Source organism: Moschus berezovskii, chromosome 5 (assembly GCF_049115385.1).
Source record: "Moschus berezovskii isolate FMDL1 chromosome 5, NW_MosBer_1.0, whole genome shotgun sequence".
Classification (NCBI taxonomy): domain Eukaryota; kingdom Metazoa; phylum Chordata; class Mammalia; order Artiodactyla; family Moschidae; genus Moschus; species Moschus berezovskii.
In genome coordinates this window covers 5699950-5715439 of record NC_142464.1, presented here as the reverse complement: position 1 = coordinate 5715439, position 15490 = coordinate 5699950, and the positions used below count along the sequence as shown (strand labels likewise).

Genomic DNA, 15490 nt, shown 5'->3' with positions numbered 1-15490 from the left:
AGGGATACCACTGGAAAATAGATTGTAGGTCCAAATTTGATAAAGACGGGAAACCTTTAAACTAAATGAGGGACACTCCCCAGCCCCGTTATCCCAAGGGGAAGCCCCAAGCCCTCCTCCCTGGGGTATGCCAGCCTGAGGTTACTGAACTCTCCCAAGAGATGTCTGATAAATTAGAAAAGCCCTTCCCTGGGTGCAATTCTACCAGAAGGCCCCCTTACCAACTAATGGGCATTAATAAGCCCCGACCTACCAGGCAAGAGATCAAATGGACTGTCCCTATAGTACCAGGGCTGAGACCAAAAATGGATATAACAATAGGAGGAAAATGATTTAGATGTCTAGTAGACACTGGGGCAGACAGAACTATACTGAGGCAAGAAGAGGTTCCTCCCATGTGGCCCATGGCCGAGGGACCTCAACTATCGGGTGTCAGGGGCGTTACATCCTCCAAGGAATCCTCCAATTGGCTCAAATGGGAGGATCCTGATGGCTCCAAGGGCCTAGTCAAGCCCCTAATCGCCACAGGACTCAATGCCAACCTATTAAGGCAAGACATTCTAGGGCAAGCCGACGCCTATATAACCACTGACTATCGGGGTTTTTACCAAGATCTATTATATGAAGAAGAATATCAACAGCAATTTCAACCTTCCGGGATCCCCAACTACCGGGGGGATCCAGAATTTGAAAAGATAAGAAAGGGAGAACCACTGACTCGATGGAAGCCTCACCCCCAATCCTAAAGGCCACTGCTCCCTCAGCACCCCCTATAGTTTGGACGCCAGGACCCCCTATATGGGTGGAGCCGTGGCCACTTCCCCTTCCCAAACTCCAGGCATTACAATCTTTAGTAGAGGAACAACTTAAATTGGGACATATCCGGCCATCTAACAGCCCCTGGAATACCCCCGTCTTTGTTATCAAAAATGCCTCTGGAAAATGGCGCCTTTTGCAAGACTTCAGAAAGGTTAATGAAAGAATGAAAATTCAAGGGACACCCCTAAGAGGGATGCCCTGGGTCCCCGCCATTCCCATCGCCCGGCACCTCCTGATAATAGATACTAAAGAGTGTTTCTTTTCGATATCTCTGGAACCACAAGATTATGAAAAATTTTCCTTTTCAGTACCTTCTGTTAATTATGAAGGTCCGGACAAACGATATGAATGGGTTGTCCTGCCTCAAGGGATGGCTAACAGTCCATCCTTCTGTCAACAATATGTGGCTAATCTTACTCAGCCCGTCCGACTGCTATCTAACATCTTATTATACTTATATATGGATGATATCATTCTTGGGGTGCCCAATACCACAGAGCTTACACGGGCCTCCAAATTACTATTCGATTGTCTTGCCCAGGGGCAACTCATAATCTCTCCTGACAAAATCCAGCATGTCCCACCTTTCAAAGTCCTGGGGACCCAACTTACCCTTGAGGTGGTCTCCCCCCTTAAGCCACAGATAACTATGAAAGAAACTTATTCCTTGGTTGAGCTCCAAAGCATCTGGGGGAAATCAACTGGCTACGGCCCTGGATCCCTATATTAGGGGACCTAATACCCCTCTTTAATTTGCTAAAAGACAGACTCCCCCACGAAAACATCACCCTGTCCCCACCCCATAAACAGGTTATTAAAAGGGTTCAACAGGCTCTCAATGCTGCTCAACTTTCTTGCTATGACCCCACTCAAGAGCTTCAATTATGGATCTTGGCCTCCCCAGAAACACTCCTGTCCATGCTAATACAAACAGACAAACCCTTACACTGGATCCATGTCTCTCTGGGGGGAGGACCCCGAGTCTACACCAGCCTAGACCAGATGGCTGATCTGATACAAAAGGGAAGGGACACTTCAATCAGGTGCTTTGCCCGTGAACCCGATGAGATTGTTGTCCCCTACAGATTAGCTGACTTCCAATGGATCCAGAGAAACAACAACAGAGTGGCCTTAGCTTTCGAAGGATTCTTGCGAAAGATTGACTGTCACTATGGGCCTCACAAATGAGTTGCCGTCTTTTGCTGGTTACCCTGGAGGGCATCTCAATTATTTCCTTCCAAGCCCATAATAGATGCCTCCAACGTCTTCACAGACAGAGGAAAGCACGGCGCAGCCATTGTCATCTTTGAACCCTCCTCAGCCCCTACTGGCGCCCCCCACTGACACCATTGCCCATGCCAGGGCTCAGCACAATACAAAGAACTCTTCGCAGTCATTCTGGCGCTCTCTAAGGTCTCAGGTCCCATGAATTTTTTTACCGACAGTCTCTATGTGAAAAATCTGCTCCCTGGGCTTCCCCAATCTCATATTCGGTTAGATGATAATCCTATTACCCCTCTTATGATACAAGCATGCACGCTCCTTCAGGCAAGGGATCATCCTATCTATTTACATCACCTCAGAGGCCACCAAAACCTGCCTGGAATGCTATCATTAGGGAATTCCATGGCAGATCAGCTGGCATCTACCCATGTATACACACTCCAACAGGCACAGGATCTCCACAACCTAACCCATATTAATTGGAGAGGTCTGCACCAAAGGTTCCCACAAATACCTATCAAGGATCTAAAGAGGATCATACATACCTGCCAGTCCTGTATCCCATTCTTGCAGGTTCCTCCATTGCAATCACCAGGGGTTAACCCTCGAGGACTAAAACCTAATGTAATATGGCAAACAGATGTCACTCACTACGCCCCCTTTGGTAAACTAAAATATATCTTTGTATCTGTAGATACATATTTCCAAGCCTGCTTGGTCACCGCCCATACAGCAGAGAAGGCACAACATGCCAAGGGTCACTTTCTCCAATGTTTTGCTACTCTGGGCCTCCCAGCCCAAGTAAAAACAGATAATGGCCCTTGCTTCGTAAGCAACTATTTGCAAGATTTTTTTAAACAATGGAACATCCAACACACTACAGGCATACCCCATAATCCTCAAGGGCAGGCTATAATAGAACGCCAAAACAAAACTTTAAAACTGCAACTACAGAAACAGAAAGGGGGAATAAACCCTCATCAACAGTTAGGAATATCTCTCTTTACTCTAAATATTTTAAATTTTTCAAAGAATGAACCACTCACCCCATTCCAGAGACACTGATCCAACCAAGAGCCAAGACCAGAGATAACAGTTAGATGGAAAGATCCACTTACAGGGTTATAGAGAGGTCCAGACACACTCTTAACATCAGGAAGAGGGTTTGGATGCGTGTTCCCACAGGGGAAATAAGACCCATCTGGATACCAGCGAGGAATCTTAAATAGCTACATGATAATCACCAATCAGCCCAAGAACCATGAAAGTTCATGAGGCCGCCTTCTACTTTTGATCTCTTACAGATTGGCAACTAAGAGGCCTTGTCAAAGGCTTAGATGAACTCTCCCCTTGCCACCTGCAAATCCCAGGATCGTCGGCCTAACTGTGACCTCGGACCCCATAGCTGATTTCACGCGGACAACCAAATGACCATTGTGTTTGTATTAGCTGCACTATTCAGTGTGCTCTTTGCTATAGGCCTTGCATCTGTTGCCCCAGAGGAGTGGCCTCCTGCACTCCGCTTCTCTCTGGTGCTAGAATATCTTGCCTATTGCGGCTTACTATCGATAGCTTATTACTTTGTAACGACCTATCACTCTCGCTTTCTGACCCGCCCACTGGCATAACGGTTTAGCCATGATCTTCTTGTGCCTTACCCTGATGGCACTCCCCAGGCTTTGAGACACTGCTTCCTGTCCCTGCTCAAAAATTTATAGCTAGGTCCATTCCTCATGCTACCGCACAAGCCCTACGCCATGCACCATGTGCATCAACAACAAACAGACCAAGTCCTTACTTACTATTAAGGTGCAAAAGACAGGGAGCCAAACGAGCAACTGCTATAAGTCAAATGGGAAAAACATATGTTTTTACCCCCGCACTCACATTGGATACTCAGACGGAGGTGGGGTAAAAGATATTAACAGACATAAGGCACAACAGCAATACATAAATAATATAATTACCCAACTAAAGGAGACTCCCGAACCTTACAAATGCATAGACCTACTCACTCAGCTGAGGCCTCTCCTGCACCGCCCCCCCCCCCAACGACGATCTACATACACATCACCTGCCTCCTCAATTCCTCCTTCCAATTTTTTCAGAATTCACAAAAAAAGCCTTCCGAGGCATGCTGGATGTGCATGTCACTAACCCCCTCACCACATATCGCAGTCCCTTTGCCCAACACCTGGGTATCAGCGGGCAATTACACTCTCAAAACCAACAATACCACCGAAAGTTTCACACAGCTTATTGGGCCAGTTGCTGACAATGTCTTGCTTGCTGCCTCTTCAAATCTAACTTGCCTTCTTAATACCCCATCCTCTAATGCTTACTATTATAACGACACTCACTCTTGCACCATGGGTCCCATGGAACAGTACAAGCAACTGCACCAGCCCTGGGATCTTTCTTCTCTGTGGGACCTATGCCTATTCCTGCCTCCCTTCGGACCCTACAAGGTGCATCTTGTTTTTCTTATCCCCAGGGCTAATCTTCATCAATGAAGGGGATATAGATCAAATCGTTGACCATCATGAGGGGTTACCAACAAAGCCTCCTCACAGAGGATGGCGGGCTATCGTTGCTCCTATCCTAATCAGGACTGGCATAGCGACAGACCTAGGTGCTGGGATCGGGGGCATTTCAACTTCTGCTCATTTTTATTACAAATTGTCTCAGGAACTTAATGAAGACATGGAACAAGTGGAAGAGTCCCTTGTATCCGTTCAGAGGCAGATTAATTCACTGGCTGCAGTAGCCCTACAAAATAGACAGGCCCTTGACCTCATCACTGCGGAAAAGGGGGGAACCTGTCTCTTCTTGGGGGAAGACTGTTGTTACTTTGTTAATGAAACAGGCATAGTCCAGGGAAAGGTGAAAGAGTTAAGAGATAGAATTGAACGCTGGAAAAAGGAATTGCAAAACTTTTATGACACCCAAGGCCTGTGGAATCAATTCTTCCCCTGGCTGCTCCCCTTCCTGGGACCAGAAATGATCATTGTTATACTTCTTTAAGTTGGACCCTGTCTTGTCAACCTTTTCCAGAAGTTTCTGCAGGAGTGGATTCAGACAATTTCCCGGGAACAAGTGAAGACCATCCTCCTCGCTCAAATATGGGGGACAGACCCAAAATCCCGAAAGACCCCTGGCGACCATCTGCAAATAGGCTACAAGCCTAAGATGGGGGGCACTCCAGCTGCCCCAACAATCCAATCCACTCGCCTGGGACATAAAGGGCCCAAGAACCTCAACACCCAATGGGTCTAGGGCCCAATGGCACTTGCGCAAGGCCCTTTACTAGTCCTACCCCTGTCCAATACAATATACCTCCATCCAATGCCATCCCGAAGATTGGTTATAGGCCAAGCCCCTCACCACAAAGCCTAAGTCCGGCCAGCCCTCCAAAAGACCTTCAGCCAGGTCTTAAGCCTCCGGGGTCTATGCTTGACTGGGTAGCCAATGATGGGTAAGATCCCCAGAGGGGGACAACCTAAGACAGGCACAGTCACTGAGTCTCCGGCGAGGCCATGCAGGTGGCCCCCGATGGCTCCCAAGAAAGACCCCACAAATAAATTAAAAAGGGGGATATATAGGGCGCATGGCTGAAAAAGGACACATGACAAAGGCGCACCCATAAAGATGGCGCCTGACGGACGTCAGGAGAGTGCGGCCCCAGATAATCACAAAAAATTGTGATTGGCCCCTGAACACTTCCCCTTTCATGAACAGTGCATGATCACCCTTGACCTTTGTTGTGACGTCAGCGCATGATGACCTGACCCTTAGTATGATTGGAGCCGACCGCAGAAAGTCCCTTGCAAAACCCCCACGCTTGCCTTTATATACGGAGGGCTTGTAACAATAAAGCGGAACTGCCTTGACAGAACCCCCGCTGCATCTGAGTGTCCTTCTCTGGGCGAAGAGGGCTGTGGGGCAGACGGCCAGCTCACCCTTCCCCTGGGGTTTCTTCCCCACCGCTCCAGCACGGGGAGGCGAAACGGGCTCCTCATCCGAGGCCGAGGACTTGCCAACGCCTTGCTCTCCCCTGCGGCGCCACCGTGGGAGAAACAAGGCGACCCCACAAAATGGCGTATATTAATATTTATAGGTCTCTCTCCAGGAGAGCTCAGATTCACATGCAAGGATGATTCAAATCTTCGACGCAGATTAAGCAAGATGGAAGATACATCCTCCATCTAGAATTGGAGTGCAGCAATCTTGCTTACCAGTGATGCTCTAGTTAAACCTCTAATCCGCTAGACAGAGGCAACTCTCCAGACATTGACCATCTCTCCACATGAGGTAGGTAGATTATCTGCTCAGGCTTTTTAGCTAAAATGTAGATTCCTAGCCTCTACTCTACCCCCACCCATCCCCCCACTCTCAAGTGGACTCTCAAAGTGAGATATTGGAATTTGTTTTGTAACAAACATCATCATATGATTTTATGATCACTCAGCTTGGGACTCACTGCTTTCAACTTAAGCCCAACATCCTCCTGCCTCATGTCACTTAATTGTAACCTTCCTGGAACTTTAGTCCTCTTTCTGAACTGTCCTTTTACTGTCCTATAACTGAATACCAGACATAATTGTACTTATATATCAATTCTGTCTGCTCGTATTATATCATTGCCCTGTTTCCAGCATAGCAAGCTGATTATATTTAATAATTGGTTCTACTCACCATTCTGTGGCTTGGTATTGAAATAACTGTGCTGTAAAGTTATAACAAGCAGTGCCTGTAAGTCTAGAAGCTATAAAGTGTAATGCGTTAACTATCTATTCCCTATAAAATGGTGGGAACAAACACTTTCCAAAGTAAGCAAAAGAAAGTCACTTAACAGATAAAATAGATAAGGCACAAACACTCAATAGTTTTCTTACCCCTGGGAAAATGAAATAAGAACAACTTTGCTGTATTTTATGCCTGCCAACCTTTAAGTCTTTATAAGAAGTAATTTATAGTTCATTCTATTGTATACTTGCAATCAATGAGCAAACTACTGCATCATGCTTGCCCAGCTATTCTATCAAGAGCATAGAATAAATGAGCCATTGAACTATTATATATATATTGTTTCTAAATAGATTGAAAATATATGTAAATAACTCTGTCTCCGGAGCTTAGGCCTCATGTAAAGATGTTTAAATGGTGATCACAATAATGCAAAATTCATGACAACTCATTTCCCTGTAATAGCAATGCTGAGTCACAATAATTAAGGGTACATATGGGAAACAATTTCAGTAAGAAAGTGACGTATAAGTACAAAATTTTTAAAGTAAAAAGTTCTATGTTAGTTTCAGTTATGTAAGTGCCTTTCTATCATTTCCTTCTAGACAGCCAATTGTAACACAGGCCTCTCCAGAGATCAAAAATGCATTGTATTTGCTACATGTGGCACGTTGCAGAAATCTCAGAACTGTGGAGAATCACCAGTGGTGGTGGAAAGGTTGCTTCTTTTCCCAGTGTCACATCCCATTAGAACACACACCATTCCACAACAGCTGAACAAATACTGACTCAGGAAACAAAACAGGTAATAATGATATAGGACAGCAGTGTTTAGAGAAGCAAAATATCTAATTCAAAGAAAAGCATTTAACCTTTTAGAGGATAACTTGTAAAGAACTATCAACATTTTAGGTGCACATATATTTGACTGTTAGAAATGTATTTGCATTAACAAATAACAAAGTAAACGGCATAGATAAAGCCATCCATTGCCATCTTGTTTGCAATTAAAATCCTTAGAAATTTTTAAACATTTATCTCTACAAACTAGGTTAAAAAGTTATGGTACATATTGACTGAGTGACCATATTTTAAAAATATATAATATAGCAGTAATATATTTACTGACTGGAACAATATCCATGATATAATATCAAATGAAAATGTAAGTTGCAAAGCATTATTGTGTTCACATTGTGTATAAATATATGTATTAAAAGTTTCTGAGGGCATATGCATGATGTTATTAAATATGATCATTTTTCCAGGTTGCAAATGAGGGATCTGAAAGCCTTAGGTGCTTTCATTCTCTACTTTATACTTTCTCTACCATTTTAGCATTTTTATTTTTTTTACTATTAGTCTATATTGATTTAAAATAAATTTATTAAAGATCAAAATCTCTGATGATACAGAATCATAAATAATTTTGATAACATGCAATTAATAGAATAAAAATCCTCATATACTGTTGTTTGTTATTGTTGTTTAGTCACTAAGCCATGTCTAATTCATTTGTGATCCCACAGACTGTATCCCACCAGGCTCTTCTGTCCATGTGATTTCCCATGCAAGGATACTAGAATGAGTCGTCATTTCCTTCTCAAGGGTATCTTCCCAACCCAGCTATTAAACCCCAGTCTCTGCATTAGCAGGTGAATTCTTTATCACTGAGCCAACAGGAGAGCCAAGTGTTGGAGAAAGTGTTAATTGGTAACATGTCCATGGAAGAAACTTTGGCAGTGTATTTCAGAATTAAAATGCATGTTATGATATCCAGCAATTCCTTTTCTAGAACTTTATCCTATACCTACATTGACATATGCACAGAATAGTCATTATATAAGAGCAAACTGTTATGTACTCATTACCCATCAATTTTATGTCAATAAATCAATTGCTATGAAATTATTAGAAAGAATAAGATAGTTCATTTTTATGCCATTATAAGATAATCACCAACATGTATTGTTAGATACAAAAAGCAAGCTATTAAAAAGCAATAGTCATAAAATTAAATATAAAATATATTTTCAAAACAAACTAAATGAAATGTTACCCTTTGTGCTAATATAATAACATTATAAATGCCTATATATCAATATTTCTAAATGTATAGAATACTTTTGAAAGAAATATCTTAGAAAATAATAATTAGCTTTCTCCAAATTCATGGGGTCGCAAAGAGTCGGACACGACTGTGAGACTGGACTGAACTGAACTGAACTGAAAGGAGACTCAGTTTTATTATTCATTTGTGCCTTCCAAATTGTGTATCATGTGCTTGTATTGCTTATTTTAAAAGCTAACTTAGGGGCTTTCCTGGTGGTCCACTGGTTAAGAATCCACCTTCCATTGCAGGGGACATGAGTTTGATCCCTGGTCGGGGAAGTGATATTCCACATGTCCCATGGGGCAACTAAGCTTGCGTGCTACAACTACTGAGCTCATGCACCACAGCTAGAGATCCTTCCCACAACTACTGAGCCCACACACAACTAGAGAGAAGCCCACACACTGCAGCAAAGACTGCCCATGTCACAGCTGAGACCTGACACAGTCAAATAAATGTTTTTAAAAACTAATGTAAAATAATGTTAACATGTTTGATAAGGAATTTGAAAGCATTCACGGATGTTCACTCCATTCAAAGGATCAGATAACTTATTTATTCATTCAACATTTACTGAAAACATGCATCAAGAATAGTTCTAGGTACTTTGCCTATATCAGGTAACAAAACCGAGAAATTCTCTGCCTTTATGAAGCTTACGTTTCTGGGTGAGGGAGCAGGTGCAGGAAAGAGACTAACATTAAATGTAATAAAGAATATATAATATGGTGTGGGTCTAAATCACTTCAGTCATGTTTGACTCTTTGTGACTCTATAGATTGTAGCCTTCCAGACTCCTCTGTCCATGGGATTACCCAGCAAGAATATGGAGTGGATTGCTGTGCCCTCCTCCAGGGGATCTTCCCAACCCAGGGGTCAAGCTTCTTTCTCTTATATCTCTTACACTGGTAGGCGGGTTCTTTACCACTAGCACCACCTGGGAAGCCCATGGTAGGTGGTAAGTGCCATCAATTCAGTTCAGTCATGCAGTCATATCTGACTCTTTGTGACCCCATGGACTGCAGCATGGCCTCCCTGTCCATCACCAACTCCCAGAGATTGTTCAAAATCATGTGTATCAAGTCAGTGATGCCATCCAACCATCTCATCCTCTATCATCCCCTTCTCTTCCTGCCTTCAATCTTTCGCAGCATCAGGGTCTGAATGAGTCAGTTCTTCGCATCAGGTGACCAAAGTTTTGGAGTTTCAGCTTCAGCATCAGTGCTTTCGATAAATATTAAGGACTGATTTCTTTTAGGATTGACTGGTTGGATCTCCTTGAAGTCCAAGGGACTCTCAAGAGTCTTTTCCAACACCACAGTTCAAAAGCATCGATTCTTTGGCATTTATTTTTCTTTAAAGTCCAACTCTCACATCCATATATGAGTACTGGAAAAACCATAGCTTTGACTAGACGGACCTTTGTTGGCAAAGTAATGTCTCTGCTGTCTAGGTTAGTCATAACCACAGAGGGAAAATAGCAAATAGGATCAGGTGTATAATAAATTCAGGGATGGGGGATAATTTATATTATTAACTATGGTAACGGGGAGACTTCACTGAGAAGGCTAAATTGGAGCAAAGATTTAAAGAAGATAGATTCCATGTGTACATTTAGTAAAAGGGAAGAGCTCATGTAAAGACCTTGAGGCAAAAATTTTCTGGGCTATTCCAAAGGCCAGTGGGGCTAGTATGGAATAATTGAGGAAGAAAAGTGTAGATTATGAGGTCAAAGAAATAAGTGAAATCAGAGCCCTCAGCTGGGACCTGGATGCAATTCTAAGAATTTCAGTTCTTACACTAAGAGGAATAGAACTGCTGCAAAGTTTGATTGGAGGAATGACATGATTAGGCTATTTATCCAGCCATCACTCAAACTGCTGTATTGAAATTAGATTATAGAGAAAAGAATGGAAACAGACTTTGAAAGGGGCTGTTGCATAACCCAAGCGAGAGATAGTGGTGTTCCCAGTAGCAGCAGTGGTGATGTTGAGAAGTGATCGGATTTGAGAAACACCCACAGGATTTCCTGGTGGTGGGATGTGAGATGTGAAAGTTTGGAGCCAAGAATAACTCCAAATTTCACCAGTCCTTGAGTATAAACTTTTTGACGCTTGCTCACCCACTATCTTCACGCAGCTTCTACAAAATGAATGCAAGATAGAAAAGAGTGATCATAACACAGCATGAGCCGGCAAAAGGCTCATACTGTTAAAAAGATTGGCATGGGCTGTTTATCTTCAATGGGATAGCTTACTGCTATTACTTTCATTTTATTTTCTCTACAAATTTCCTACTTTACTTGAATAAGGTCACTTTGATATTTTATAGTTTCTATCAGTTTATCTTCTTAGTTACTTTATGCAAAAAATCACTGGTGCACACAATTTTCTACAAAGATATCAATATTTTGTTTAAAAAATATCCTGAGTGAGAAAAATTTTTTTTTAATAATCTTCAGGGAGTATCTGTGTTGTTTAGCAGAAGTGTCACTTAATTTATGTCATTTTCTTATTGACTAAGCAGCTTTTGTTTGCTCTATGGCCATTTGTAACCCATCTAGCTTTCTTTCAAGACTAAACAAAAATACATCCCTCCCATCAAGACAAAATGTTAAATAGAAACTATTACCAGTATGTCTATTACCTTGATTTTGTTTACAAGTATCAAAAACCATCAGGTTTTACATAGTTTTTCTGTGCAGGTTCTGGTACCGATTATATATCAATAAGTGCTGCTTTGGTAGCTCAGCCGGTAAAGAATTCACCTGCAATGCAGGAGATCTCAGTTTGATTCCTGGGTTGGGAAGTTCCCCTGGAGAAGTGATAGGCTACCCACTCCAGTATTCTTGGGCTTCCCTAGTGGCTCAGATAGTAAAGAATCTGCCTGCAATGCCAGAGACTTGGGTTCAATCCCTGGGTTGGGAAGATCCCCTGGAGGAGACATGGCAACCCACTCCCACTTTTTGCCTGAAGAATCCCCATGGACAGAAGAGCCTAGTTAGCTACAGTCCAAGGGGTCACAAAGACTCAGATATGACTAAAGTGACTAAGAATGTAGCACATACTTCAATAAAGCTTCTTTAAAATAAGAAACATTAACTGATAAATAGCTTCTAATACTGGTGGCCCAGAACCTGAAGATTCTTGGAATCATTCTGCACTTATATTTTTGCAAAGAATTTTCCACTATCATGAAGATCAATGCACAAAGAGCACACTTCCCATCTTACCTGCCTTTCTACTATATCTGGCCCAGGCTGGTTTGACCGTTTTCCCAAATACAAAAGGTGAAGAGATTTCCCTTTAGTGACTGCATAAAATATGCACTGAATGCTTTTTAAAATGATTGAAAAATAATTTATTTATAATATTTACTAGTTTCATATTTACAGCATAGTAATTCAATACTTTTATAGATTATACTCCATTTTGCACTGGGTATCTGTAATCCCTGGAGAATGGAGGCTTCAAAATTTCATGCTTTGAAAAGATGGTTTCATGAAGAAGTCTCACTATCAAGCTCTGTGGAACAATGATAGTATATGGAAAATGTATTGAAAATATATGTTAGTAGAAAAACTTACACATTTGCTCTTATTCTTTGAACAAAAATATAAATAATATTAACAAGGTACTTTCCATCATTGCAATTCAGAGCTTTCAAATGGACTAAATTGCTAAAGGAAGCATAAATTTTGTAAACATATCCCTAAGGCCCAAATGCATCAATCTCTCTATCTGTATTATTATTTATGTCAAAGCAATTAGAAGCCTCTGATACTTGACCAACATCAAATTATGCTTAAATTAACCTTGTTGCAGGCACCTTCTAACATAAAAAGTAATATCTGCATAAGTCAAAATTAAAAAAAAAAAAAAACAAACAAACCACAAAACAGAGACAACCAGTAGTTTTAGATTTTACAGCAAATGAAAAGAATAGAAATTGCCCTTTATAACTGCACAAAGAGATAATTGGGTTTCAATTAGTTGAAGGTGGAATTTTTATCCAAGGGGTTCCTGATAGCTCAGTTGGTAAAGAATCTGCCTGCAATGCAGGAGACCCCAGTTTGATACCTGGGTCAGGAAGATCCACTGGAGAAGGGGTAGAATACCCACACCAGTATTCTTGGGCTTCCCTTGTGGCTCAGCTGGTAAAGAATCCACCTGCAATGTGGGAAACCTGGGTTCGATCCCTGGGTTGGAGAGATCCCCTGGAGAAGGGAAAGCTACTCACTCCACTATCCTGGCCTGGGGAATTCCATGGAATATGTCCATAGGGTGGTGAAGAATAGGACACAAATGAGCGACTTTCATTTTAACTTATTAAGTGCATGTTCCTTTCTAGGCACTCTTCTCAGTGTGAGGATATAGCAGTGGACAAAACAGACAAAAAATTAGTGCCCTTTTGGACTGTACATTCTAGTAAGAGGATTAAAATCTCCAGAAGTGTTTTCTGGTTCCAAAGTACAATTTTGAATGGCATAATGATAAAATTTTAGTTTTTAAATCTTGAATAGTAAGAGATATCCAAGATCAGACTTCTTAAAAGCTATCATTTGGTGAGATTTTAACTGTTAATGTTTTTGGCATTGTGCTTTGTACCATTTATTAAATAAAAATTTTAAAAAAAGCTATCAAAAGAGAAAAAAAGAAATCCAATTTTCACTCAGGAGAAGACTCTTGAGAGTCCCTTGGACTGCAAGGAGATCCAAACAGTCCATTCGAAAGGAGATCAATCCTGGGTGTTCATTGGAAGAACTAATGCCCAAGCTGAAACTCCAACACTTTGGCCACCTCATGCAACGAGTTGACTCACTGGAAAAGACTGATTCTGGGAGTGATTGGGGGTGGGAGGAGACGGGGATGACAGAGAATGAGATGGCTGGATGGCATCACCGACTCGATGAACATGAGTTTGAGTGTACTCCGGGAGTTGGTGATGGACAGGGAGGCCTGGCGTGCTGTGATTCATGGGGTCACAAAGAGTCGGACACGACTGAGCGACTGAACTGAACTGAACTAAAGGAAATAATGAAAAGGAAGCCACACTGAAAATTTATTACTGCTTAGTCCAGATACAGTCCAGAAATGACTTTGTAATATTGAGTAATTTAAACTCTGTGCCTCAGTGTCCTTGTATGTAAAATGGAGATACACTTATATTTACATTTTAAAGATTTTATGAATATTTAATAAGGCAATAAAGATGCTGAGCATGATTCCAAGGTATGAGGTCAGAACTTAAGTTTTCAAAAATGCAAATGTGGACTATGTAAAACGTGTTACTGCAGAGTTAGTGGCATTTGACTAGACCTCAAGCAAAATTCTGGGCTGTATGAAGCACAAGCTGGAATCAAGAATCCTGAGAGAAATATCAATAACCTCAGAGATGCAGATGACACCATCCTTATGGCAGAAAACAAAGAGGAACTCAAGAGTCTCTTGATGAAAGTGAAAGAAGGGAGTGAAACAGCTGGCTTAAACTTCAACATCCAAAAGACTAAGATCACGGCATCAACTCCCATCACTTTATGGCAAATAGATGGGGAAACAATGGAAATAGTGAGAGACTTTATTTTCTTGGGCTCCAAAATCACTGCAAATGGTGACTGCAGCCATGAAATTAGAAGACGTTTACTCCTTGGGAGAAAAGCTATGAAAAACCTTGACAGCATATTAAAAAGCAGAGACATTACTTTGCCAACAAAGGTGCATTTAGTCAAAGTTACATTTTTTTTCCAGAAGTTGTATGGATGTGAGAATTTGACCATAACCAATACCTTGTGCTACCTAATGAGAAGAGCTGACTCAATAGAAAAGCCCCTGATGTTGATAAAGATTGAAGGCAGAAGAAGAAGGGGATGACAGAGGATGAGATTGTTGGATGTCATCACCAACTCAATGGACATGAATTTGAGCAAGCTCCAGGGGTTGATGATGGACAGGGAAGCCTGGCATACTGCAGTCCATGGGGTCGCAAAGAGTCACATATGACTGAGCCACTGAACTAATTGAGCTGAACTGATTAGACTTCCCACAGTACCAAACAGCAGTCAGTACATGACTGCAATTCTGGAAATAAGTAAAATTTGCATGACAAACCCCACTGTTACCCCCTTTGTATGCCTGGGGACAATTTCCCAACCATATCACACCATATCACAAAGAACAACGGATATAGACTGCTAATATTTGAGGAACTGTCATGAAAGATAATTTTTCTTGGTGATTTATAGCCAGTAAATCTAAGGACAAGTGAGGAAGGCTACAAGAGACAGAGTTCAGCTCAACAAAATGAAGTACAGTTTTGACTCCTGTCTTCTAAAGATAGGATAGGAGCTTCCCTGGTGGCTCAGTGGTAAAGAATTGACCGGACAATGAAGGAGAACTGGGTTTGATCCCTGATCCAGGAAGATCCCACATGCCACGGAGCAATTAAGCCCCTGTGACACATGTATGGATGTGAAAGTTGGACTGTGAAGAAAGCTGATCGCCGAAGAATCGATGCTTTTGAACTGTGGTGTTGGAGAAGACTCTTGAGAGTCCCTTATACTGCAAGGAGATCCAACCAGTCCATTCTAAA

At 41.8% G+C, this 15490-nt stretch overlaps 1 protein-coding gene across 1 annotated transcript; it reads left to right on the top strand.

Moving 5' to 3' along the window:
* The first annotated feature begins 3807 nt into the window (after window positions 1-3807).
* LOC148777782 (syncytin-1-like) lies at window positions 3808-5067 on the top strand. Its single transcript, XM_088836654.1, has 2 exons — window positions 3808-3949; window positions 4538-5067. Exons 1-2 carry the CDS (start codon window positions 3808-3810, stop codon window positions 5065-5067), a joined length of 672 nt encoding a protein of 223 aa, XP_088692780.1.
* The last annotated feature ends 10423 nt before the right edge of the window (window positions 5068-15490 follow it).